We start from the raw sequence: 27,748 nt of genomic DNA on the forward strand, positions 1-27,748 counted from the left end.
TTTCTTTCTTTCTTTCTTTCTTTCTTCTTTCTCTTTCTTTCTTACTTTCTATCTTTCTCTTTTCTTTTTTTAGTGGGTCGGTTGGTTTTTCAAGACAGGGTTTCTGTGTGTAGCCTTGGCTGTCCTGAACTCACTTTGTAGACCAGGCTGACCTTTCACTCACAGAGACCTGCCTGCCTCTGCCTCCCTGAGTGCTGGCTGGGATTACAGGCATATTTGAATTTATTCTTTAACAAATCAAAACTTTGCTTTGTACTATGTTTTTTTTTTCATTTAAAAAATAACTGTTGGGACTTTATTGTGAGGTGTTTCAAAAAAATTTATAATGGCCAGAAAATTATGAGACATGGTAAGTGCTTAAGAGCCAATGGAATCAGTTTTTCTTTTATTGCAGCATTCCCAAATCAAATCTATTTCCAAATATATAAAACTCAAAAAATACAAACGAATATACGTGTAAACAAACTGTCATCCATGCTATGCCAATCTTTTCCAGATCGTTCCCTTGGTGGCTGTGAGCCTTGGAATCATGCATAGAGCTTTGGTCTTTGTTAACTGGAAGCATGCGTCCTAGCTCAGAGCATCTCTGTACTCACAGCCTGAGCCCCCAGGAACCGCTCTTCTCGTCTCTGTTTCTCTAACTGCGAATGTGTGGATTCTCACTGAATCTGTCCTTCTGTGACCTCCTCATTTCACTTAGCACAGTGCTCTAGGCTCATCGATGTTGTCTCAAGTGCTTCTGGTCCCATCGTGTGTTCCTGACACGATTGCTGCTCAGGTCTCCGCCCTTCTCCATGGCCACCTCACCGTTAGTGCCTGCCTCCCCAGAATGGACTTTACCTGAGCTGAGATCTCCTTTAAGCCTCCCTCCCACTGGCTCCTTCTCTCCTGTCCATGGCCCTGCACACATGGGTCTTCCCACACAGCTCTGATGATGTAGAGCTCCGGATCCCCTCACACAGCTCAGTGTGGACGCTGCTCATCTCCTGTATGAGTGACCATGGAAGCCATAGCATCCCTTTGAGCTCCCATTCAAAATTATCACCCATCCCCCTCAGTTCTACTGGGCAGATGGAGCGTCCTGCTTTGTCCTCTGTCAGGAGCAGGACACATTTGCAGCAGGTCTCAGTGTGTGACTTGAATGCACATTAGGAATCACACCCTAGAACATATCTCGGAGTGTCTGAGTTTCAGTGTTAGTAGTCCGGTCAATCTCAGGATCTCTATCTAAGAAACAACAGATAGTCAGATAGTTGAGTGCTCTGTGCTAGGGTTCAGGCTGCCGGACTTCCTGACTCTGCTAATCTGTCTTGTGGTTTTCCTGTTCCATAAATTTCAGATAATTCTGGCACCTGTCTCATAGGCTGTGAGAACTGAGTTGATTGCCATAGGGGTAATGAAACTACAAAAGGCCTAACACACAACAAGCGATCAATAAACGTTAGTGACGATGGTGGTGATGGCAACGTTTCTCTACGCAGGGTATAGACTGAAAACTCCATTTTCTGCCCTCGGGGAGCTTACAGCTCAGCATAGCAGTAAAGGAAAGAAACACTATTTTGATTCACAATCGAATTTAGTGGTGAAGAAAACACCAGTTCATGTGTAGTGTCAGGCAAGTCTAGTCTCCCCAGATTCCAAAGCCCCTGTTCACAGCATAATCAGAAGATAGCAGTGAGTGGCATTGTATGAGCCAAACAACTTGCTGAACAGAGGTAACAGCCATCAAAAGCATACATGCCTACATGCGGCTTCTCTAAGGAGCTCCTTGCATTGTAGAAGAGAAACACATACTGAAACTTGGGTTTTTGTGGGGCTGGAGAGATGGCTCGGCAGTGAAGAGGACTTCCAGAAAGCTCTTGAAGAGGATACAGGTTCAGCCGCAGTACCGCATAGCCAGCCACCATCTGTTAGTCAGTTCCAATGGATCTGATGTCCTGTGCTGACCTCTGGGGGCACTGAACACATGTGGCTCACACACATACACACAGGAAGAACGCTCTAAAGCAAAAACAAATAAAAGCATTACAATTTAGCATCGGAGGGCAGCATGCAAGATAAGCAGAGATCAGCCTGAGACAAAACAGCACTTAGAACCGCTGGTGATGGATGAGAAGCAGCGGGATGCTCAGAGTGCATGACCTTTCCTGGTCTGCAGAGTGAGGTGATGGAGATGGGTGACGTTGTATGTCGCTGTAGGGTGAATAGAAGACCAAAGAGGTGCCCTGACCCCCCCCCCCCATAGCCACACCGCTAGAACATGGCCAGAGTCCTCAGAATCTTCTGGATGGCGTTCCTACCTCTCCAAACCACTCTGGGGCACGGTGAGAACAAGGCTGGCAAGGGGCAGAAGTGGCTCTGGAATTGCACCTCTTGAGGAGTCCTGGGCCTGATGCTCAGGATGATAAATAGGGACAGCTCTGGGATCCAGATGAATGTCCACCAAATGCCAAAGAATGAACTTTAACTTGCAACTTCGGCACACGCCCTCCCAAACCCACTTAGAGCTGCTTTCACAAAAATCATATATGTGTCAGACAGCATATTTTTTTTATAATTTAAAACTTGCAAAAGAAAATTTACATTTTCTTCTTAACGGGGTGCTTTTTATGATTTTTCTCCCTCTTAAAACATTGATTTTGGAAGCATAAGTCCCGCATAATTTGAAATTAAGCCCAACGAATTGAGCCCTCTTGTGGGCACCATAGGTAACTGCATGCCCAATCAGGAGGGAAGCTGTCTGCCTTTGTGCAAACCACTCCTGACCCCCATTTCTGCTCTTCAAAGTCCTTAGCATTTAGGAAGCTTATTGGGCGCCACCTCCAAGTAACTTCATGACAGAGGACCTGTCTCTGTCTTCCCCAAAGCCTTGTGACTGCCTTCTCTGACTGAGCCTCTTCTCCCTTCTGGCTCCTGCAGGATCTCACACTCAGCGGTTCTGTCCAGTAATGACACCCACTGCCGCTTTCTCCAGAATGTGTTTTTAAAGGCTTCTTTGATGCGTGAGTGTCTGCTTTGTTTTGTTTTTATAATTCAGTTCAAGCCTCCTTCCTTAGTTTTCAAGGATGTGTGCTGTTTTCCTTTTCATTTGTAACAATTGTCTGCTTTACACAGGTCTCTGTTTAGGACTAGGGCCCAGTCCCTCAGTCAGGCTCTCCATGGGGCAGTAACCGAATCCAGAGTGCATTATCATCAAACATGTGAGCTAAATGATCATTTCTCCTAAAAAGCTTTAGATGGTGAATTTACTAGTGAAAGAAAAAACCCACAAAATAACTTCTAATTTTGCCTTTGGTGAAGGAATAAAATGTTAAAAAGTCTGCAGAAACTCACCCGTCAGATCGGCTCTCCCTACTCCAGGCCCTTCTCACAGCTGTGATTTCAGAGTCACAAATGACCTCGCCTGTTGACCTGGAGCCCCTCCTTCTTCCCTTCCAGCTTAACCTTCCTTCCTTCCTCATCCTCCCTCCTCTGCTCAGAAGCCTGCTGTGACTGACTGCTTACTGTACTAAGAACAGACTTCCTGAGAATTAAAAAAAAAAAAAAAAAATGCTAGGCGTGGTGACTCACTTGGGAAGCAGAGGCAGGTGGATCTCTGTGAGTTTGAGGCCAGCCTGGTCCACAAAACGAGTCCAAGGCTACACAGAGAAACCCTGTCTTGAAAAACCAAAAACATAAACAGATTTGCATACTGTGACCCTGCTCCTAGCCTACCTCTCATCTTCCATGTCCTTCCTCTTCCACTTCGCCTTTTGCTAAGTTTGGTTCCTTCCTCTTGGGTGATGTATCTGCCCCCCCCCCCCCCCCCCCCCGCATCCGAATCTCTTGAGCACTACACCCCAGCAGAGGAGGCCCTCAGACAGGAGCACAGGTCCTCTGCTTCCTCAGCACCCAGCCTGGAAGAGGCCCTCCAAGGGGTCTGCTGATCTGGCTGAATCACAAAAGGCTGTTTAGCGTAGCAAGGAAGAGGGGCCCTCCTCCGTCCTCCCTGCATCTGAGAGGGGCAGGGAAAATGCGCTTGCAGCTGGAAGCTTACCCACAAGAGCACCTGCCACATTAGCGCTTCATCTGACACTGGCACTCATTTCTTCAAGCCCCATCTCTGGACTCATCTTCTTTCTGCTGCAGGAAGCTGAGGTTCCACTCAATCCTGAACTTGGATTTGCTCCCAGTGACCAAGGGCTTGAGGACTACCAGCCTAGAAGCGGTGGACGCTGTATGTAAAGGACAGCAGCCTCTACTTTGGGTGTGATATCTCTAGGCAACCACCTTCCCATCCCTAACACTTATCGTTTCTCCTATGCTTGGTTCTTAGCAATGCTGTCCTCCTCTTCCATCTCTCTCTCCTCCTTTCTTTGTCTTTTCCTCCTCTTCTTCGTCCTCCTCTGTTGGTCTTTATCCACCGAATTGCCAAGCCCTGTCTCTCTCTGAGGCCTCTCTTTTGCCCATGCCTATTTCCACACTCCCTAGCACTGCCTTAGCTCAAAACCCATTGTCTCATTCTCCCTGATCCCTGCACGGTGACCTTTCTAAAGAAAATTTATGTGCTCTCACCTCTTCAGCTTCTTTCAAGATAAAAATAAAGTGTCCATTATTTGATAAATGAAACCAAGGACAATATTCAGCCTGAAAGCTGCTGTGGTCTACAACATACAGTAGCATAGGGTAGCCCAGGGCAGGGCCATCCTGGTCTCCACACAGTGTCTGTGGTGTCTTTGGTTGTCACAAGCAGAAGGCCTCTACAGTCATTTAGTAGGTGAAGTTCAGAAAAGCTGACAAACAGGAGGTACAAGACAGCCCTGTGACAAAGAATTTCCTGAACCAAATTCATCAAGGATTAAGAACCATTGGTCTAGAAACAAAGTCCCAGTTCCGCTACTTGGAGCTGAGTGGAGTTGCCACGAAAGAAGCCCCATATATAACACTGGAGAGTGGCGACAATTAACTGATTAAAAGCAAAACGCCCTTTAGGATGATACCGAGTATCACCAAGGTGTAGGTGACACAGGTGACGAACATCAGATGATTGCTGTCAGTTCTAAAGTGTTCTTGTGACTGTGGTCCATGTATGAGAGGCACAGGGTTCACCTGTATACTTTGCCGCCGCCACCCCAGCTCTGGGTGTCCAAACCTAGGGATTTCTGTATGCTAGCCAAGTGCTCTGTTATCAAGCTGTGCTTTCAAGCCCATGATTCTCATTCTCTGTCTGTCTCTGTCTCTGTCTCTGTCTCTCTCTCTCTCCTCTCTCCCCTAGCCACTTGGCCTCATGGTTGCTAATGACACCCTTGTGGTAGGAGTGAGAACGGGCCAGAGCTGGTTGCCTGGCTTGTCCATGATTTTGGCTATTATGAATTGTCTTTCCCAGATGGTCAGGTGGCCCAGCTCTGCCTGCCTGTGCCTAGGAGACCCCCAAACTAGTGTGACCCTCTTCTTCCAAGGCAGTGGCTCCATCTTAAGCTAGCAAGTTAAAAAGAAATACAGAATCTGGGGGCTGCAGAGATGGCTCGGAGTTAGAGAGCTCTTTCTGCTCTTCCAGAGGTTCAATGCCCAGCACTCACATGGTGGCCAACAGAGATCTTTAACTCCAGTACCAGCATGTACACTTTAAAGTTTACCCCAGAAGCTCTGATTTGGTAGTTTGAAGTACAGCCTGGGCACCAGGTGTTGCCAGAGATCTTCAGGTGCCGGATTACACGGCCAGGTTGGCACCTGCTAACGAAGCCTTCCCTGGTCTCCTCGCGGAATTGCTCCTTTCTCCTTTCTCATCTAGGTCCTTGTCTATGGGGCTCCTCTCAAAGCCCATAACCCATGTGAGAGTCACTGACAAAACTCGATGCCCAGGCTGAACCCGGTTTTGAATCAAGATGTCTAGTTAGAGTCCTGATGTTGGTGACTGTGGCTGTTCCCCAAGGTGACTCCAATGCACAGACAGGGCTGGCTATTCGGCCTTTGGTGGCAATGCCTGCTTCTCGACTTTCTCCAGCTCAAGTTAGTCTACAGAAAACCCATTATCACCTACTTTCTGTATCTCGATTCCTTTATTTGGGGGCACCCTAGAAGGTTTGGGGGCTATTTGTCTCGTTTTAATATCTCACCTATATCAAAGGCAAAATGAGTAGTTGAACAAATAAATAGAAGGCTACAGAAGGATTTATATTCACTCTCTCTGAACTTTTTCTTTTCAGTTATTTTTTTAAATTATGTATATTTGTATGTTGGAGAGGACATGGGAGGGCAGTACCTGAACAGGCCAGAAGAGGGCACCAGATCTCCTGGAGCTAGAGTTTCAGGCAGTTGTGAGCCCTCAACATGGGCGCCGAAATCCCAACTCAGACCCTTTTGTGAAGGCAGTATCATACTTAGCCAGTCCCATTGTTACGACCTTTACAGTCACAGGAATGGCATCATGATTGGGTTGGTTTCAAAGAGCAGCTAGAGCGGTAAAAAGAGTCTGAAGTGTCTTTATAGAGTCTGAAAGTCATTATAAAATCATAGATCCCCAGCTGAGAAGAGGACCTGACGTCTCAGGATGGAAGTTGAAACGAAAGTAGGATGGTTTACAGAGCACAGTGGCGCACGGATTTAATCCCAGAACTCAGAATGCAAAGGTAGGGGAATTTTAATTCCAAGACAAAGCTATAGCTCAGAACTACACATTGTTTCAAACAGAAGAAAATTAGGGGAGAAACAGCAATGCCAAAACATCCATAAACTTCTGACATCTTTATTTCATAAACACAGCTTTGGAAAGGAGCATAGACCTCAATGGTCCTGCTAAGCAAGGGGCTCTGAATAGGGGCCACTGACTTCTTCACAATTAGGATGTCAACAAAAGCTGATTTACTTTCAAATACTGTTCATTTTTCAAACACCATTTACTCCCCAGAGGTAGGCTCCCATCACTAATTCAGTAAATGTAATGTTATTTCTTCTAACGCTGTGTCCATGGAGTTCTGTACCTACTGAAAAGCTGCTTGGGACACGGCCAAGGAGAGTGATCATTTCTTCGAAGACCTACAGTTGATGAGAGTAGCTCCTGAGAGGCCGCACGTAAGCCTTGTGTGTCACTACGTGTAGATGCCCAAGGCCTTCTCTATGGCAAGGGTATCCTCTGAGGGAGGTTTCTTGAGGTCCAGCATGGTGGTCGACCTGTCCCTGGGATTCCCAGTAACGAGCATCCAGTGGTTCTTGGGTTTTTCAACTCTGTGTGAATCCAGATACGTATGAGCCGCAACCTCAACTTCCTTCCCAAAATAAGTCCTGAAGCAAAAGACAGTGGACCCCAGTTAGAAACTGAGTGACAGCGCACCATGATTGTTTGCTCATCCCTCCTAGAAAATTCCTCTTGACTCAGACATCTCTACAAAGTCCAAGAAGGCCCCTAACTTAAAAGCCCCTGCATCCGCCTTGCTTACAGAGGATTAGGCACATAGGGTCTCTTTTTAGCCAACATCTCCACTGGGCAGGGCTTTACTGAACAACAACATCAAATTTCTGCACAAAGCACAATGTCAGCATCATAATTCATAACTATGGTATTTAAAAGTATCAGATATAATGTCAGTCCATTGATAATATGTGGGTGGTGTAGGGATCTCTGACAAAGTAATTCTCAAAGACAATACATTAAGTTTCTTTAGTGTTAAAATGATGTATTCGTAAAATCAAGACTGTTTCGAATTTAAATTTTACCCAATCAAGATTCTGGTGATAAACATATAGACCACCCCTGAATTTAAACTAAATTTTGTTTTTGCCCGTCTTAACCAATTTAATAACCTGTTTCTGAATTACAAAATAAAATGTCACTTGACAAAATGAGATATTTGATGTGCCAACTGAGCATCATAGAGCAGAATACTCAAATGATGTTGAGCATTAACAAGTATTTCCACATAGTTGACTTGCTTAGTACGCTTAAGAGTAGAGGAAGTCAACAATAAATGAAAGCTAAAACTTGGTCTTCACATTTAAATGATTTCTTATAAACCTTGGCAATAAAAATAAACCAATGTTGTTGTTTTTAATTCAACACCTAAAGACCTTTAGCTCACACGACTGGACACGGAGTTTTAGTCAAACATCTCTGCTCTTATATGCATGGCCCTGAGCCAACGAAGGCATTCTCCTGCACCTGGCAAGGTGATACCTTAAAAAGAGATGGCGGTGGACTACCAGGGCTCGGTTTGTGTGGCAGTGGTAGATGACAACTTTTTCATTTGCCTTTAAAGGATAGAAAAAGAAAATGCTATTAGCATTCTGTCCAGTTTCCTAGAAGCAAAAAGTCTAGAAATATATAAACATATCCGTTTCAATATAGAACCTAAAAGGCTGGGGACTATGACAATTTTGATGAAGTGCATCATTGTCGATGTCTACAGAGTAGGAGAATCATTCGGGGTCATATTGAATAAGGCTTTTTTTGACAATGTGAAATCTAGCTGATGGCGTTAGGTACACACACAAACAGCTCCCATTTGTGTGTGTGTGGTATAGATAACTTGTGTGGGTGTATGCACACATGTGGGGTGCCTATTGTACATATGCGTTCGTGCATGTGGAGGCCAGAGGTGACACTGGGTATCTAGCCATTGCCTTCCACCTTATTCTCTGAGAAAGGATGTCTTACTAAGCCTGAGCTGATCAACTAGACCGGATGGCCAGAAAGCCTCAGGAATCCTCCTGCGTCTGCCTCCCAGCACTGGGGATACAAGGTAGGCGCTGCCTCACCTGCCTTTCACATGGGTGCTGAGATACAAATTCAGACCCTCACACTGCAACAGTAAGACTCTACCCACTGAGACGCCTCTGTAGCCACTCATGATGTCATTCATATAGAGTCTCTGCATATATATTAAGATGCATAGAAAAATAGTAAATGAAGTGGTTGCTTCTGGAAGGCTTGAACTAATACTGATGGTTTTCGTATTTGTGCTATAATGACTCTGAAAGTGAATATATTGTGTTTATAACTAGAAAAAAAACATAACTTTCTGGGCACTGGGAGCTGGCTGTATACCGCACACCAGCCTGGAACTTATCCTATCCTCTTGCCTCGGCCTCTAGTATGTTGGGATTACAGATGTGAGCCACCACAAGTGGACAAATAAATATAATGTTATAACTCTGACTCTTGTCAGGTGAGCGCTCTCAAAAGGAAGAAGGGCAGGCTTTGGCTTGCAAGCTTCTCTGGTACTAAAGGCCTTGCCCTCCTGGTGAGCAGAGTCCATTTCACAGAACCCCACGTCAGTTAATACCACTATGCTCAAAATGGGTCTGGACAGGACTAAGACCATCCCAGTCACATATGAATTAACAAAGCATGACCAGCCACCAAGCCAGAAAACTCCTAGCAGATAGGTATGGCCAACCGTCTTCCTTCCTTGCTTGCTTGCTTTCTCAATAGTCTCAGTCTGGCACCTGTCTGCTCTCCCTTGAGAGAGGAGTTGTTGGCATGCTCAGTTGTAAGATCTCCCTTGCCTTCCTGTCAGCTCCCAAGCTCCAGCGATGCCCCCCACTACTGGAACTGTCTCCAAACACTAACCAAAGTCTCTCAGCATCCTTCCTGACAGCACTTGCTTGAGGCACCCCCACTTCTCCAATACGCATTTGCCCTCTCTCCACAGCTGATGTACCCAGCTTGCTCAGCCATAGGTGCAGCCGGAGGTCTGCCGAGACAGCAACAGTGTGTGAGGTAGCTTGGGGAGGCCTAGGCTCTCTCTTTGGCAGATATGCAAGCTTGCCTGAGTGAGGGTCAGAGACTTTGCCTGGACCACAAAGGTGAATCATTCGTGGAGCAACGAATTCCTACAGCACACTACTCCCTCAAAGGAGCACAACCAGAGCCACCAGCAATGAGCTGGCTACTGCTCGGGTGACCTCACAAAACTCCCTAAGGAGGTAGCATGAACGCCACTAACTTACAGAGTCCCTGACTGGAGGAAATGAAAACCATATCCACTGCCGTCTTAGGAAAGCCAAGCTAGAAGAGGATGGCTAGAGAGAAGAGTCTGCCAAGCTGCCTTCCTTATAGATAAGGTGAATATCCTTCACCAGGAAGGATAAACCTCCCAGAAGCCAGGGTCCCCTGCTAAAGCTCTGAAGATATAGACCCACTGTGTCAAGTACATTCAGAGTAGCCCGTGACTGTAACCCTTCTCATGGCCAGTCATATAAAGCTTGTTGATGACAGATGCTCACAATTATTCCTAGTAAGTCTTCCCCCTCCATGTATAGCAAAGCCTTGGATTTGAGAGGTTGTGAGCTTGCTCTGTGCCTGGAACCTGCCAAAAGGACCATGCCTATCCCCTGGCACTTTTGTTCCAGAATCTAAACAAGAGTGAGAGAGGAGGGAAGGAAGGAGGAACAGAAAAGAAGGGAGGAAGAGAGGAGAAGGGAATAGAAATAGAGAAAGGAGATCAAGGTTGGAGGAAGGGGAAAGGAAGCGAGAGGGAAGGAAAAGGAAAAAGGAGGAAATGAAGAAAGAAAGGGAGGGCAGGAAAAAAATGAGAAAATGAAAAAAGAAAGGGGGAGGGAGGGAGGGAAGCAGGCTTACCCAATGAGGACTATATGTATGGATGAGGTTGGAAAGCTGTATTACATGTTGGGATCGCATGTAAATCTGGCAGCTTGCACTGGGGTTGCCCAGGGCTCCTGGGTACAGAGCTAAGGGTGATTCTAACCTGCAGCCAGGGTTAGAGACAGAAATGTGGAATGCTGCCTCAGACTGGTCCTACCCACATTTGAGTTATAAATGAAAGAAAAGCTACAGTGAGCCTCTGCTTGAGTGACAAGTGTGAGGCACAGCCCTTCTTTGCAGAGAGCCCAGGTCCCAGTGTCCCATGTGCCAAGCTCACCATGACTGGGAAGCCTTCATATTCCATGCGTAGCTGGGGGTCGAAGAAGACAACCTGCCAGCAGTTCATATGGGAGACCTCATCTGTCAGAGTCACCTCCTGGAGCCAGGACTTCTTAGCAGATTTCAGAAGGGTCCTGTGTTCACTTGTTAAGTACAGCTGGAAACAGCAGCAAACACACGATCTGAGTCACGGCTACCCAGAAAACTGGGGAATAGGCTACCAATGGGACCGCACTGCCAGCAAGCCCAAAAGCAGTTTCGAGAGCCCTGTTGCAAGCCATCCTATGAGAAAGCACAACTCTCCTCTCTTACTCTCAGAATAATATCTTACTTCCTCTTTTCCTTCCTCCCTCCTTCTCCATATCCCTCTTCTCTTTCTTGTGATGGTTTAAATAAGAATGGCTCCGATGCTCTTAAGTTTGGATATTTGGTGAGACTGTTTGGGGAGGATTAGGAGGTGTGGCCTTGTTGGAAGAGGTTTGTCACTGGGGTGGGCTTTGAGGTTTCAAAAGCCCATGTCATTCCCAGGTAACCCCCTATCTTTCTGCCTCCTGCTCGAAGATCAGCTACTGCTCCAGGACCACCTCTGCCTACTTGCCGCCATTCTCCCTGCCATGCTCATGAACCCTTAACAATCTGGAGCTATGACCCTCCAAATTAAATCTCTTTCTTTCCTAACTTCAACAGAGGAAGAGGATCCAGGCAATCCTAATGAGACTTGATAGGCTAGGGTCAGGTGGTAGGGAAGGAGGACTCCTTTCAGTGGACTAGGGGAGGGGAATAGGATGGGAAGAGGGAGTTATGGTGGGAATGGGAGGAGGTGAGGGAGGGGACTACAATTAGGATATGAAGTGAATACGTTCAAAAATTTTTTAAAGAAATTAATTTTAAAAAAAGAGCGAGGTAAGACATTTTTCATACTCCATTTCCTGCTCCCCTTCTTTTTGAAACCGTGGGGCCTGGGTCTTTGTCTTATGCACTATAGGTAACATTGCTGAAGCTGGGCACCTGAGATCAGATAGTTGCCGACCTGGAACTGCCACAGCTGGCACTTGCTCGTAAGTCTACATGGCGACCCTGACCACCTGGAATCCATGTTCCCATTGGGAATAGATGTCAGCTGCACGCTATGCTTTGCCAAAAGCTGGACCATCCCACTGGAAGCCCAGGATGTTCTCTCTTTACTAGCTCTTTGATCATTCACCTTCACCTTGAATGTAAATGTGGTTTCTCTGTCTTTTAACAAGTTTTCAGTGTGCTCAAAAATTTTAGACTTATTTCAGTTATATGTCTGAGTGTCCTGTCAGTATGTATGTATGTTCTCTGTGTGTGTCTGGTGCCCGCTGAGGTCAGAAATGGGCATGGGAAACCCTGGGACTGGTTGTGGGCCACCAGGTAGGTGCTGAGAACCGAACCCAGATCTTCTAACAAATGCAGCAAGTGCTCTTAACCACTGATCCCTCTCCTTGGGCTCTTGTAAATGCATTTTATCTGTGTGGCTGTGCTTGAGACATGACCAAAAAATGTGTAAGTTATGGTTCTCTGTACATTTTCTACCCAGCAAGAGAGGAGATGGGCTGTGAATAAGAGAAGTATCTTGGGCTGGAGAAATGCCTCAGCGATTAAGAGCACTGTCTACCCTTTCAGAGGTCCTGAGTTCAATTCCCAGCAACCACATGGTGGCTCACAGCCATCTATAATGGCATCTGATGCTCTTTTCTGTCATTCAGGTGTACTTGCAAATACAGTGCTCATATGCATAAATAAATAAACCTTTAAAAGTTAAAGAGAGAGTAGAATCTTGTTACCCTCTTGACATTGATTGTCTCTTACATGACTGGTGATTACCATGGTAGCACTGTTGGAATAAGAGGCTAAGTGACAGGATCTTAGGTGTGCCTCAAACTAACCAGGTCTGAGCCACAGCTGGCACTGAGAATGAAAAGATGGCTGATGTGTGCTATGGAGAAAGAGAATGAGCTGGACTTGGGTGAGAAAGGACCTTGCTGCTGTGACATTTAAAAACCTCCAGACATCATCATCATCATCACACTATCAAGATCCACTGTTACTATCACATGTAGAAAGTCATAAAACCTGACCAAGATCTAAAATGCCTTCCTAAAGGAAACTGAGAGACACCTCACGAGAGCAAAAACTTCAAAGCTATTAATAAAAAAAAAAAAAAAAAAAGCATTCAATTTTGCAGTGCCAAGCAAACACAAAGTGACTTTTCCTGCAAAAGCAGAGGGATAGGAAAAAGATAATTATTGCATTTAGCTCAAAGATTAATTCCTAATGTAACTCAGACAGAGAGAGATAACGGGGGGGCGGGGGGAACAAAGACCTGTCAAAGTGCTGTATGGCGCTGTATAATTACAACACCATAGTCCTAGAGTAAAAATAGACGACTTCAGTGGATCAAAATAGAACATTCAGGAAGAGTTTGGGGCGCATACGATAATTTAAAATATGCTGGGGGAAGCACAGTATGTCAGGAGGAAGAATTATTCAAGAGGTTTCATGAGAGATGGATGGACATTTGAGAAACTTGGGTGGAAACCCCTTACCAAAATAAATCTTACGTGTGTTAAAAAAAAAATAAACTTAAACAAATATCAAACTGCAAACATCTAACAATTAACACTTGTTTCTATTCTTATCAGATCTCTAACAGGCTGGACCTTAAAAGCAATGGAGGGATAAGAAAGTGGCTTAGTGAACGAAAGCTTTTCCTGCACAAGCCTGGTGGCCCGTGTTTGGATCCATGGAGCCCATGTAAAACAGCTGGATATAGTAGTGTGTGCATCTTGCCCAGCTATCCTGTGGCAAGATGGGAGACAGAGATGAGAGAACTGCCTGGAATCCCATGGAATACACGGTGTGACAACAGAAACAAGAGAGACCCTGCCTCAAACAAGGTAGAAGGTAAAAACTGACTCCAAAATGGTGCCTTATATGCACATTCACACACGCACACACACACAGAGACATAACTTCAAAGGAAAACTGATAGATTTCGCTCAAAAATACAATTAAACAGGTACAATTTAAAATGGGGGAGGGAAACAAATATTAGCAACATACATACAAAATCTAATCATCTATCAAAGGGCCAATAGGTAAACCCAAATCAATTCAGAGGCAAAGAACACGCTGTTCCCAGGGCGAAAGAATAAGGAAAACAAAGAGAGGAGGGGAAAGTGAAGCTATAGGAGGGGGAGGACAAAATTACAGGGAAAGATACAGGTACGGCAACATTTAGTTTTTCCTGTTAGTTTTCCTGTTCAGATTAGCAAAGATTTAAATCATGATGCCTGTCACACTTTACTGTCATTTGTATTTACTGTTGCTGAGAGAACAAATTGGTATAATCATTTTTTTTTAAAAAACTGGTTACATGTTATCTCTAAAAAAAAAAACAAAAAACAGAATCTCACATTGTAACATGGGCTCATCGGGAACCTGTGGCGATCCATAAGCTTCTGAAATTATAGGTGTGTGTCACCATATCCAGCTTTCAGTACCTCTAATTGTAGTCACATTCTTAATATCAGTAATTCTATGCCAAAAATAAAATTATTCTAAAGATAGACTAACTAGGGTTGGCGGGGGGTGGGGTGGAGGGGAAGCTTTAAGCATTTACACATAGATACTCATGGAACCTTATATGTGACATAAAAATGGAATAACAAACCCAATTGGTTAGGTATGTTGGCGGACACCTGTCATGTCAGTACTCAGAAGGCAAGAAGTACACTAGTTCAAGGGGAGCCTTACCTGATTAGTCAGACAAACAGGGGAGGAGAGGAATGGGGAGAGGAGGGGAGACAAATATAGTCGGCTGCCCGAACATAGAATAAAGGCTGGGTAGCTACAATGCTGCCATACAATATACAAGACATATAGAAAAGCACAAATAGAAGCCAAACACTTGTGTGCTGGTCTCTGGGTAAAACACGCCTGTCTCGATGACTTGGTGTTCCAGTTTTGCATCTAAACTCAGAACACAGATCACCACTTACACGTGGCATACTTTGACTGGAATCAATGGTTTGTCTCTGTGATACCAAAAAAAAAAAAAAAAAAAAAAAAAATGACGATAGAATGTCACATCAGAAAATACTGGAACCTCCCATTTATTGAAATATGTTGGTTTTACTTTTCTCGTTGTTGTGAGCAAATCCTCACAAGACACAGCATGCAGAGGGAGGGGCTTATTTGGGCTCACAGTGTAAGGAGTTGGTCTCTCATGGTGGCGAAGACTTGGCAGCAGGAACAGCTCATGCCTGTTCATGTGGCCGTACTTGTGTGGCCACTGATTACATCTCAGTGGACCAAGGAACAGGGAGATTGGGCTGGAATCCGAGAGAGCTATAACTCATAAAGTGATTGCAAACCATCTCCTTCAGTTGGATCCCACCTCCCAAAAGAGCACCACCAGTTGGTAACTCAGTGTTCAAACACAGGAGCATATATATATATATATGGGCATATTTCACATCCAAACCATAACAATGCATATACAGTCCCAGCTCTGCCAGTTAGTAGCCGAACTTCTAAATTCCCAATGTTCTTATGTCAGAGACTCACTTGAAAAAAAAAACGAATAAGCATGAAGCAACTATGCCATTGTCTACACAGTGCTAAAATTTTCTGAGTCACTGACTCAAATGGTTACTTTACACAAATCCCTGTTACACAGCTTGCGTGTGAAATCCTGGTTCTATTGTCCGTCGTGTTTTGTTGAGATAGGTCTTACTGAGACAGCCCAGATGAGTCTCATGGGAGTCCTTCAGTGTGAGCCTCTCAAGTCCTGGGTTTATTGGTGTGTACCACCATGCCTGGTCCATTATACTTCATAATCTCCAACATAAAGGAGGATCGCAGAGACTCAAGCTTCTTGACTTCTGAATACTCATATTTCTTACAAGGAATAAAACAAACAAACAAAAACATTTTTTTTTTGCTAATCAAAAGTTTAACTTTCCAGAGCTGGGCTCAGTGGTCCATGCCAATAGTCCCAGATACTTGGGATGCTGAGACAGGAGGAACACTTTGAGTCTAGGGGTTCAAGATTAGTCTGGGCAGTGTATAGCGTGCTAGTACTGGTGGAATGTGATAAATACCAGTTAGCACAATCATTTAGTTTTCTGTTTAAAGTGGTATGAACTTTTGCCTTTAGACTGCATTACAAAAAGATTTTTTCCCCCTTCCCTCCTTAGCTTTCAAGGGTAGCAGTATTGTTTGTTTGTTTGTTTTGTTATTTACAAAGTAAAGAGGAAAAAATCAGGTACAAAATGGCCACTGGAACCCACTGACTGAATCCAGCAGAAATGGTGTCCTCACTTGCCCAGTCCCTTCTTGGGATAGCTATTGTTGGAAAACAAGAATGATAGGTGACAGTAGGCACACAGGAGAACACTCACCATCTTGCTTTCCAGTCCCGCTACTATGCCGAGGCGGAAGTTTTGCCCGTATCGAAGGACTTCGCCCTCTTCCTCATCGCTTCTGTTCTCACTGTAGGTAAGAGCAATGGAGGAGAGTGAGGACTCTGCCTCTCTCCCACACTTTTCCTGACAGAATGTATTCACATACCACACTACATTACGCAACAAAAGTTCCTCTTCATTCTTTTTTGTTCACCATGACAACGTCCTCAGTCATCCCAGATAACATCAAGAGAGGCTGATGAGAACCATGCACTGGAATCGATCATCAATTTGTGCAAGACTCATTGAAATATTCTTGAGCACCAACTAAAAGGCATTTTTCTTGTATTAATCTATTCATGTCTTTATTTGGATATAGTAATAGGATGCCATTATGTTGCTGTTGGTTTTTCCTACTGTCCCTTAGCTTCCAGAATAATGACTCATGAAACTCATTAAATACTATACAAATACCTAGGCCATATAGCTAGGCTCTTCTCTGACTAGCTCAGAACTTAAAATGGCGCATTATACTAATTTACATTCTGCCATGTGACTGGCTACCTGAGTTCAGGCACCATGCATCCATCTTTCTCACGTTTTGTCTACTTAGTCTTCCGTAGTCTCTCTCTATCCCGGAATCCTTTGTGCCTAGCAGATGTCCCAGCCTATTTCCCGCCTAAGCTATAGGCCATAGTTTTTTGTTTTTTTTCTTAATTAACAGGTATTACATCCACACAACACAAGAGATTCCTTCTAAATTTGGGTATATGTACGGTTTGGGTTTTCGGTGTTTTCAGATAGTGTCTCACTCTGAAGCCCAGGCTGGCCTTGGACTCGCTATGTAGCTCAAACTGACGTGGAACCTCCAGGACTACTCCTGCCTCAGCCTCCTGAGAGGGCTGGGGTTACAGGCGTATGCCTCTACAGCAAGCTATAAAAATCTTCTTGTTTCAGCCTTAACATCCAGCTAGGATGTTATTTTGTGCCCTGCCTCACAGATCAAACCCAGAGCCTCCAGAATGAACTAAGCATGCCATGTTAGAATATGTCAAGTTCTTCTGGTCATGTGCACTGACATTTTACACAAAGCCAAGGTTATATCTCCGCAGGAATCTAATACAATCTTCCCTCATAATCTTCCAGGGAGTAAAAGTGGTCATCAACATTAAGTTGTTTTACTACAAACCCTCTGTACGCAAGAATATTTAAATGAAGGATGGAGATGACAGGTTCTATTCTTGTCACTGAAGCATTGTCACAAAGTCTCTAACAAAGTGATTATAATTGCAATTATATGTCTCTAACGGACACATTGATCATTTCTAAAACCTCAAGTCAATTTTCAATAGATGATTGATTGTAAAAGAGCAAAGCCCATCTGATGCAATCTTTTACTAAAGGCTGTATTTTTGTTTCAATGCTAAGCTAATGCCATCAAGAGCGATGCAAGCACTCTTGTGAGCACAAAGCATCCTGCCAAGTTGTTTGGAAAATCCTTCTGTGCTTCCATGCAGAATATAAGTTCAGGTCTCTGGATCTGATCATCATGAAGGTAGGATTTTGATTTGAACCCAAATAGCTAATTAGCCTGCTGTCTTAGACCAAGGCATGTAAAAGGGGCCTCAACAACATTTTTCAAGTAAGCAAGCAAGGTGAGACCTCAGAAAACATTCACAGAACCTTTGCCTGCAGCCGTCACTGCCTGATTCCTGTGTGTGTGTGTGTGTGTGTGTGTGTGTGTGTGTGTGTGTGTGTGTGTGTTTACATGCACAGTAGTATGCCTCAGGTGATGTCCACCTTTTAAAATAAAAATAAAAATGAAAAGAACTACAGAGTCTCTCATTTGGCCCAAAATTCACCAAGTAAGCTAGGCTCAGGAATCTGCATTCTCTGCCTCCCCAGTGCCAGAATTACAAGGATTACCACACTAGGCTCTTTTTTTTTTTTTTTTTTAAAGTAAGGGTTCTAGAGATCCAACTCATGTCCTCACACATATGAGGCAAACACTGACTAGTGCCTCCTCATCTCAGAGCATTTTTTAAGCTACAGATTCAAGCAGACACAGAGATGCTCTGAAGCTGAGTGTCTCTACCTCAAAATGATGAAGGTGTTCCTGCCTGTCGGGACCATGGACTGAACAGCACTCACGCCACAGGGTATTTCTAATTCATCATGAAGCTGGGATTTAACTTCATCTGGGCTCATGCACAGGGACAGGTGTCCTTTCTGAAACACAGCAGCTTCCTCCTCCTGGGCAGAGTCAGGATTCAAAAGCATCACCTTATTGCCAAAGTGAATATATCCGTCTTTGGATACTGAAAGCTCCATCTACAATTTTAATAGAAAATTTCCAATAAGCCACACAATTCCTTAGCTGCTAAGGCCAGGGCCCCTCCCAAGTTTACCTCCTTTGTTTTTTTTCTCAGACTAGCACCATTTCAGTAAGGCCCTCCCTCAGACCCTTAGATAGAATCCTTCCCTTCCACATTGCCAAGCAGGCTCACAATGACCCCAAACCAGATCAAGTGAAGCTGTTGGAATCCCCATAGTTTTCCTTTATCAATTTGTTCAACATGTGTTAAACATTTTTGTTGAGCAGCAACTGAAAGGCACTTTACTTGTGCAAGCATTAATCCATCCCTTTATTTGGAAAAATGAAAACATAAGTAAGTATACATAAACCACGGTAGACTTCCCTTAGTGTTCCTAAAATCTAGAGGAATTTCGAACACTATACTTTTCAGTTTAATTTTTTTTTAAGTATCCAAAATAGTTACTTGTTTATAGAAATTTTCCTTGCTTAAATCACACTTAACTAGACAGAATTTTGAAACTGGCATTGGGATTTAACATTACCGGTCTCACAAGATGCTTTTTCAGTTTTCTGTTTCTCTGAATAAGAAGTTCTCCCCTCTCCCTCTTCTTTAGGAACTCTTTCATGCGCTCCTGGGGATGCAAAGAGAGAATGAAGGGGAGTCCAAGGTAAGAGCCGTCCGTGGCAGAGCACAGGCAGCTCTTCCCGCAAAAGCATCTCAAGCGCAAAGACAATTTGAGAATATAAAAGGAAATGTGATTACTCGGGGACCGCAGAAATGTCCTCAGCATGTCATGGTAGAATGCTTAGAAATGAGAAGAGAAAAGCTCCGGGAAGAAAAAGAGAGGGTCCCTCTGTTTATCTCATCCAGGAACAACCAGGAGTGGTATCTCGAGGCCAGGGGTCTCTACCAGGGTCCTCCTGACTGTGGAATGAGCGTGGGGAAAACCCAGCCCTCCCTACACATGTGTAATCCAGAACCTACCAACAGCTAGGTGTGCTGCAAAGCTAGTGAAGGCAGAGGGGTAGAGCGGGGACACCCAGTGAAGCCGGGTGCTCAGAGGCAGCAGCTACCTCGAGTATGGCAAAGGTGGGGACACTAAGTGCTCAGCAGAGAGAGAGAGAGAGCACGCAGGGTAGGGTCTGGGACGCTAGGGACGCAACAGCGTTCTGCGTACCTCCTCCAAGCAAACGTCTTCGTTCCAGTTGCCCATCCGGACTCCGGGACCATACTGATTTTGCGCCATGGAGCCCTGCTCTCTAGGAAGCCAGCCTTTCCGGACACACCGCGTTAGCGGCGTTAGCGTGCCTCGTTGCCATGACTACCAGGAAGCTCCCGGTTGGTCAAGGTCTCCTTGGCTGGCCAGTAAGTGACAGCACAGGAGATGTGCTGGTCCCGCCTTGGGTTGCCAAGCACCGTCCACTTCACCCTGCTCCTCCATTCACTGCCTCAGTCTTAGAGGATCAGCACTACAAAGCAGATCCCGTCAAACCCTGGGGAGGACACTGTTCCAAGCGCTCCCTCGTGGGGGAAAAAAAAATCTTGAAACTTTTTTTCTGACCTTTTCCTTTGGTTAGGTTTTTAAGTCAGAGTCTGGATGGATATCCCAGGACGGCCTTGAACTCATTTCATAAAGTCCCGTCTTGAGCTGGAGATCTTCCTAGTGCTGGATTAACAGGCGTGCACACTACAGTAGGCATAAAATGTTGGGGGTTTGTTTGGTTTTGTTTGTTCGTTGTTTGTTGCTCTTTACATTGGGATCTAAGTTAAAGCATTCTGAAAGTACAGTGCCTCTAGCTTTCGGTGGAAGCATGGTTCAACTCCAGCCTATTTTTCTAATCCCTGTCAACAGCCATTTCACAAAGCCACACACCTTCTCTGTAGACCCTGGAAAACCAGAACATAAAAGGAGGGACCATTACTCACATTTCACAGGTTCCAAAAGAAGAAACCACCGTATTAGCATATTCTTCTGTATCCGTTTCCAAGACAGTCCATGGATGTTATAACACGCCTCCCTGCCATGTCCCCATGCAAGGGCAAACCTGTGATTTGCAGGCACTCTTAATTTAAACAAGCCAGCAAACAAACAAAAATAAAAGTTTGCTGTAGCCACATTTCTTAACAACAATATTGTCTTATGAGCAGGAGGAATATGTAGTTAGAACCGCCTGGTGCTGGCTGCTGACTGAATACATTCATTAATTCCCCAGCGTGAAGGGCCTCCAATACAGGCAAAATATGGGAGGTGAGAGACAAACCTGGCCAATCAGGGAAGCCAGACCCAGAAAACAAATTGTTTCAGGAGATTGTAATATACACAAGCCACTGACAAAGTGATGAAGGAGGAACTGGAGGACTTATGGGTCATTACTGCCATGGGAGGAGAGGGGAGAGTGACAGTTGGGCAGACTTGAGGGTAAAGGGTTCCTCATCGACCTGGAAGGACCTGAGCTGGGAAGCTGCAGCATGGGACAAAGAAATGGGAATATTTCGCTCCTTTGTGGCTCCACTGATTCTGCTTCCTCCATCACCACATTCTCAGGTACTTCTAAAGGGGCTAAGTCAGGCATTACATGGATCAGACACAAATCACTCAGGGTTTGGGAGAAACTGGAAACAGACTCGATGAAGCTAGCAGCGTCCCTAAGTTCAAACTGCTAAACCCGGCCTTGTAGCACACATTGAACAATGGTCATCGCGTGCAACTGTTCACACGGGATCATAATAGGATGAAAGCAAGCTGTTGTCTGGTGATGTCACAGCAGTGCCATCAAACCACAGAGCATCGCTCAGATACGTGGGGCGATGCTGGTATAAAAGAAAAACCTGCATGCTGTCTGCTGAACAACAGCACAGTACACACAGTTGTGGGTAATGCATACACATCGTAGTGACACTAAATGACAGTGTTACTGCCTTATTACTCACTATAGGGTTTTTCTTTTACCCCTATTTTAGAAGATCTGCCTCCTGCTTATTACAATGTACTATAATGCAGTGGGGTTCCGCTAGAAGCAGTCTCCTGCGGCTCATACTGGGACATCTCCAGGCTGTCTCATTTGCTCTTGGGCAGCTCTGTTCACTGTCACCCAAAGCATTCGAAGCCAATACTGGTGTTGGAGAGTAGTTCACATGAAATAATTGACCTGGAAACAAAGTTCAAAGCGAGGGTCTCTTTATTTGGTTTTTGTTTTATTTTGTTTGCAAAATTACAAATCAATGATGATTATTCCTCACCAGTCAGTCATGTCCAGATCCACTCCAGCTGCTCTCAAGAACATGAAAAAGGAAAGAGGCATTCCTAAAAGGCAGAAATACTAACGGAAATATGAGGCGGGGCAGTAGCGGATAGAGAGGAACTTCAAGACCTTGGCTTGAAGATCCGGCAATGATGTTTGCACGATGAGGCACTCACTTGACATACGGCCCCAGAAGTATCCCTGCTCCACCTAGGTATGCTGGCACATGCCTGTAATCTCAGCACTCACCGTGCAGAGGCAGAAGGATTGGGAGTTCAAGGTCATCCTCGAAGTAAGTTTGAGGCCAGCCTAGGTTAAGTGAAAATTCTCTCCAAAAGGCCTGAGAGTTGCAGGAAAGATGACTCAGAAGTTAAGAGAAGTATCGCTCTGGCAGAGGAGCAGAGTTCAGCTTTCAGCACCCATGCTGAACGGCTCACATCCTCCTGGAACACTGGTACCAGGGAATTTGGTGCCTCTGACCTCCATCAGGCACTGTTCTCAGGGGCACATACCTCCACACACAGCACACACCCGCATGTACACAGTTAAAAAAAAAAATAGTTTAAATCGCTGTTGGGATATAAAGGCAGGCAGATTTCTGTGAGTCAGAAGCTAGCCCAATCCGCTAGCTTCTTAGGCAAATTAGGGTTCTACACTGAGACCCTGTCTCAAAACACATGTGTGCATGTACACACGTGTGTGTACACACAATCACACACACACCACGACGATTTACTGTATCACATAGACTCTCTATGCAGATTTCTAACTCTAAGGTCAATGTTGTTTCCCTTATGTGTTTCCATGCTCCCCATAGGATTGGATGGTAAACAAGGAGACATTGAAGGCATTGGGGCTGGGCCCCTCTCTCATAGGCAGCAGCCTGTAAAATGAGAACCAAAACAGCAGGAGTTTAATTACCTGTCAGGAAAATGGGGCCCGAGTCCTATCTCTGGCCCTGGAAGGAGATGAGACATCCTAAACTGCCCGGAAAGTGATTAACAGATAACTTTTAAAAACTGACTCTAGGAATCTTAAATCTCAAAAGATTACTTTTATATCAAGGGAGCTTTCTCACAAAAATGAGACATGCGATTTCTCCTTCCTGGGGGAGACACACAAAGGGGCCTTTCAATCACTTGGACAAGACAAAGTCCTCAGGCCCTTTACGAGATTATAAAATATTTAGTTTATATACAATTACACAAAATTTTTCATTTACATTTCTTTAAAACCCTCAAAAACAAGACTTTAAACTGATATTTATTCACTCGTTGCTGACCCTGTGTGGTTGACTAAATCTGTCTCTAGCAACAGACCTGTCCCCCACAGCTGTGATTTTGACATAAAGCAACCATACACTTTAAAAAGTATTTACTATTTTTTTTTCACTATTTGATGAAGTGTAGAACACTTTCATTGCAGTCTTTGTTACTTACTTGTAAAATATCTGGTAGAAAAAAAAAGAAAAGCGACAGGAACACTTGAAAAGAATCATGTTCAGGAAAGAGAAGTGGGACAAAGTTCAGACACTGGGAAAAAAGAACCAGACAACATGCATGAGAAACAGATTATGGAAGTCCTTACTGGATGAGGATGGAATACAGGTCAGCTCAGGGTAACACTGAGAAAGGCAGGGGAAAACAGCTTTTCTACTAGCTGGACAAGCACAGTTCTCTCTGGGCCTCAGTGTTCCCTTCATTGATAGAAATGGGAGGTTACTGCCAACTCCGGAAGGCATGGCCAAAGGAGTCTGCAATGTGCTAATAGACATGAAAGAGAAAGAATCTGGTTGTCAAGTAAATTTAAGGTAGGAAACAAGTAGGATTCTTAATCGCAGGGCTTCTGGGAGTCATGGGTATAAGGCATTCCCTGGAAGGCTATGCCAGAGCTACAGCCCAAGTTCACTTCAACATGAAATCTGCTTCCTCAAGATCATCTCGTGAAATCAGTATTTGAAAAAGCACTGACTATACTTAAAATAAAATTTTTGAGACATGGTCCCGAGTAACCCAGGCTGGCTTCACGGTATAGACAAGGATGACCTTGAACTTCTGCTCCTTCTGCCTTTACCTCATGAGTGCTGAGATTCCAGGCATACGCCATCACTTGTGGTGAGCGATGCTCAGGATTGGATGCAGGGCTTCGCTTGTGTTACAAAGCACTCTACCCATTGAGCTAGATCCCCGGTCCACATAATTTCTTTAGAGATGGGCAGCTCCTTGTGAAGCCCCAAACTGGAGCATAGGACCCTCCTGCATGCGATTCCTGGGATGACAGGCATGTCCCCACCACACCCTGCCCAGCCCCCTTGAAACAATTTCAAAAGAGGAGAGCTGCTTTCTACCAGAAAGATACCATCAAGAACACCATTCTTCTAGTGCATCCCATTAGGCTAACTGAAGTCACCAAAGTTCTGGGCGGGACCAGCTCCCGGGGACAGCGCACACAGGTCTGCATGGAATTTATAGACAGCACCTGCGGCTCCACCACACCTAAGCTGAAATGTCCAGGACACGAGAGGGACGTGCTCACCTTGCTGGAGTCACAACAAAAGCCTGGAAGTTGTGCTGAACTTGGTGCTTAGATCCAGGTGTCCAGCCCCTTGGCCCGTGGGATGACCCACAACTGTTAACCAAATAGAGTTTGCCTGTGTAGGGAGAGACACAAGGGTAAGCTCTATTCAATGGGAAGTTGACTTCCCCTTGAAGAGTCCTTTGGTACAGAAATCAAGGTACCAGAAACGGTCTCACACTAACCGAATGACATAATTTTCTTTAATGCTTCGCACAACCAGCCCTTCTACTCCCACCCTCAACAGAGAACACACGATGCTGACGCAGCAGAAAAATCTTCCAGGTTTTTATGTCTCCATCTGGTTTTCCCTCCTGTTTTCATTAGACTCCTACCCTACAGGCAAGAACACCACACGAATACCATATATCTCTCATAAGCCAGGCACACACACCCCACCGAGCCTAGCAGTTAAGTTCCTTTGGACTCTTTCAACTGGATCTTGGCAGTGTTAACGCTCAGTCTTTGGTGCCCTCATCAGTGTACCCATCAGATGTCTAACTCCTGAGCACCCTGAAGTCTTGACCTCAGAAGAAATGTCCTGCTTCCCAGCTCCTTACCTTCCTTACCGTGAGCAGAGAAGGGTGGTCCCTGTGAACAGGAAGCCTTTTATTTTTCTCAACACCCTGGTGGCTTTAAAAATCCCAAGGGCAGATTCAGGGTTGGATTTGAAAGCAGGGTCTAGAAGAAGCAAAGGAGAACAGGGAAAACAAAACAACAACAAAAAAACATGTTTTTCATTTATAAGGTGGACTCTTCAGGAAGCAGATGACCCCAGAGCAGGGGAACCGAGAGGGCAGAAGCCTGCTGGAGACTCACAGATGTCCTTGGGAGGACTCTGGCTTTTGGCCAGCATGAAAGTAGAGCTTCAGGCCCTGTCTTCTGGGAGAGAAGCCCTGTAGCTGCCGAGGGACAGCCCCTTCCAAGTCACTGTAAGTTTATTTCAGACATTTTCCTCCTATTCAAGAGAGGCTTCAAGTGAGGCTCCAAGAGAGGCAAGCCAAACCTGAGTTGCACAAGATAAGCTAATTTAAAAAGGGGGTGACGTTACGGTTTGACTCAAATAATTAGTTGGGACAGAAACTTCCACCTTGTGTAGGGTCATGAGGGCCTGCAGTATGGGGATACGTGGACCAGTCTGAGCCTCTGGAACTGTGTGTGGAAAGCCACAAGCTTCTCCCGGTCAGTGATGGAGCCTTAGGGTGACTTGCACCCAACTCGGGGTTTTCTCCCTCAGCAAACTCCAGCTTCGCAGACACACCTGTCTGCCGCCGCCCATTCATCCCAACTCCCTGGTCAAAAAAGAAAAATTTTGGCTTCACACACACACACACACAAAATAAGTATTTCATATATAGATGGACATATTCAATATATAGTAAAGATGAGCTGTTTGGTTCCATTTCTCTCTCACCCTCTAGTATTATTATTGTTGTTGTTGTTATTTAGAAACAGAATTCCTAAGTGTTGTGCATGCAGTCTCTTCACTCATGAGCTTATCAGTGAGGCAAGTTCCCCGGGCTCTGCAATACTAGCTAAACTAAACTAGCTAAACACAGACTCCATTCCTCAAACAGCCTGCTTTTCCTCTTCCCTCAACCTAATAGGAAAAGCTCGGGTTTGCTTCTATTTCACAGACAAAGGGAGACAAGTTCAGAGAAGTTCTGCGAAATACCCAAGGAAGCATGGAAGTCAGAAGTGAAACCCATCTCAAGCGTGAAGAGGGTGGGGGAAAGAAAGAAAGAAAACCGGAACACACGGCTCTCTATTTGCATGGCAGTCACAGACCTCAAGCACACTGGTACGCAGTTTTCAGTCTGCTGTTGCCGCTACGAGAGATTCAAAGCAATTCTATACTGTAAGGCTAGTTTTTATGTGACGTCAATCATTTACCCCGAGTCAGGCATCCTTGACTCAAGGGGCAGAACTTACCTGTGCTGTGACCTTGGGTAAAGTCGCAAACTGTGACTCAGTTTCCTCAGGTGTAAAATGAGATACATGAAAGCCTGCATCTTGGGGTTATTGCGATGTGTGTCAGGAGGAGTGTGCATCACTTTGGCCCAGCCACTGCCTCTGCTGGCTGTTGTGAAGACACTGCATTAGAGCAAGCACGGATGCCAGTGTTCTCCTCACAGCTTGCCGGGCACCTCACCCAGAAGATGCTTGCAGCTTTCAATTGTCCACATTGGACACTCCTTGGTGTGATCTCATCCAAAAGTCGGCTGAGCAGAACCAGGTCTTTTCTGAGTCTTAGGAAATTAATTTTATTTCATCATTGGGCAATTGTGCCCTCTTGTGGCTAGTCATACATATAGCATGTTATCCCTAAACAAAACACCAACCAGTGCGGGGGGGGGGGGAGGAGGGGGGACTAGGAATAGCTTTAGGATTCTGTTCTCAAGATTCCAATTGGGGCCACTCATAAGGCTTCTCTCCTCCCCCGTGCTCTCAATAGGCAGTTGCCAGGGAAGTGGGGCTCAATACACCTCTCCTCTCCCAAAAGTAATTGGTTGCTGGGAGTAGCTCCCTTCTTCTAGATGTTTTCTGCAGCCACTATTGAGGTACCCATACGCCTTAACTAACCCCACACTCATTTCCTGTAAGGAACCCCAGTGAAACCCATTGGGTCATTCCATCCCAGAAAAACACATGAGAGTAGAACGGAGATTGGTTGGGAAGAGGAAAGGCATCAGCGAGATGGGAGGACACACAGGATAATAGCGGGTGGATATGATTACAATACAATATATGCATGTATAAAAATGTCATCATGAAACCCATTATAATGTTTAATGCATAATTAATATATTCTATTTTTTTAAGAAAAGGAGATTCCAGTTGACAAGTGGGTCTGTATTTCCAACTAGTGCTTCTGAAACTACTGGTCCCTCATCATGAGAAACATTGAGATGAAAAGCCCGCTGCATATCAGAGACTCATAAAGGCTAGAAAAGTAGTGCAGTTGATGGATTGTTTGCCTAGTGAAAACTGGGTGTGGTGGTTTATGACTGTAATCCTAGTACAGGGGAGGTGGAGGCAAGAGGCCCAGAAGCCCAACGTCATGATTGGCTATTCAGTGAGTTATTTAGTGAGGCCAAGACATAGTCTCAAATAACAACAACAACCACATTTCCTAAGTGACTGTTCAATTGTCTCAGGTTCCTCTCCTGTAAACAATACTTCATGCCCTGTTCTAAGAGGAGCCAAGTAGTCGAGGCTCCTGTCAACCTCACTGTTTCTTCTTTTAGGATTTATCTATGCAAACCCCTTCCTCCTGTAACTTATTCTCATCCAGCAAAGCTCTCTTCAAACGCAGTGCCCTCC

At 45.0% G+C, this 27,748-nt stretch overlaps 1 protein-coding gene across 2 annotated transcripts; it reads right to left on the bottom strand.

Moving 5' to 3' along the window:
* Positions 1-6,617: 6,617 nt before the first annotated feature.
* Cfap161 (cilia and flagella associated protein 161) lies at positions 6,618-19,880 on the bottom strand. Of its 2 annotated transcripts, none has more exons than XM_055623421.1 (7): positions 19,786-19,880; positions 19,150-19,239; positions 18,386-18,543; positions 16,288-16,378; positions 10,857-11,015; positions 8,150-8,223; positions 6,618-7,260 (listed from the first exon to the last, which is right to left on the bottom strand). In XM_055623421.1, the coding sequence occupies exons 1-7, from the start codon at positions 19,852-19,854 to the stop codon at positions 7,068-7,070; spliced, it is 834 nt and encodes a 277-aa protein (XP_055479396.1). In that variant the 5' UTR covers positions 19,855-19,880; the 3' UTR covers positions 6,618-7,067. The 2 variants fall into 2 exon arrangements, with proteins under 2 accessions (XP_055479396.1, XP_055479394.1); XM_055623419.1 differs by having other exon boundaries at positions 18,386-18,621.
* Positions 19,881-27,748: the final 7,868 nt, after the last annotated feature.

This window comes from Psammomys obesus, unplaced genomic scaffold, assembly GCF_907164565.1.
Source record: "Psammomys obesus unplaced genomic scaffold, mPsaObe1.curated_primary_1811, whole genome shotgun sequence".
NCBI classification, from domain to species: Eukaryota; Metazoa; Chordata; class Mammalia; order Rodentia; family Muridae; genus Psammomys; species Psammomys obesus.

Bases quoted from the DNA above. Each gene is read 5' to 3' on its own strand.
- Cfap161 (XM_055623419.1), bottom strand. From the start codon at position 19,854: ATGGCGCAAAATCAGTATGGTCCCGGAGTCCGGATGGGCAACTGGAAC. The intron at 16,379-18,385 runs GTAGAGACACTC...TCTTACCTACAG, and splicing joins AACACCTTCATCATTTTGAG to TGAGAACAGAAGCGATGAGG. The intron at 8,224-10,856 runs GTGAGCTTGGCA...TATCCTTTAAAG, and splicing joins ATGAAGGCTTCCCAGTCATG to GCAAATGAAAAAGTTGTCAT.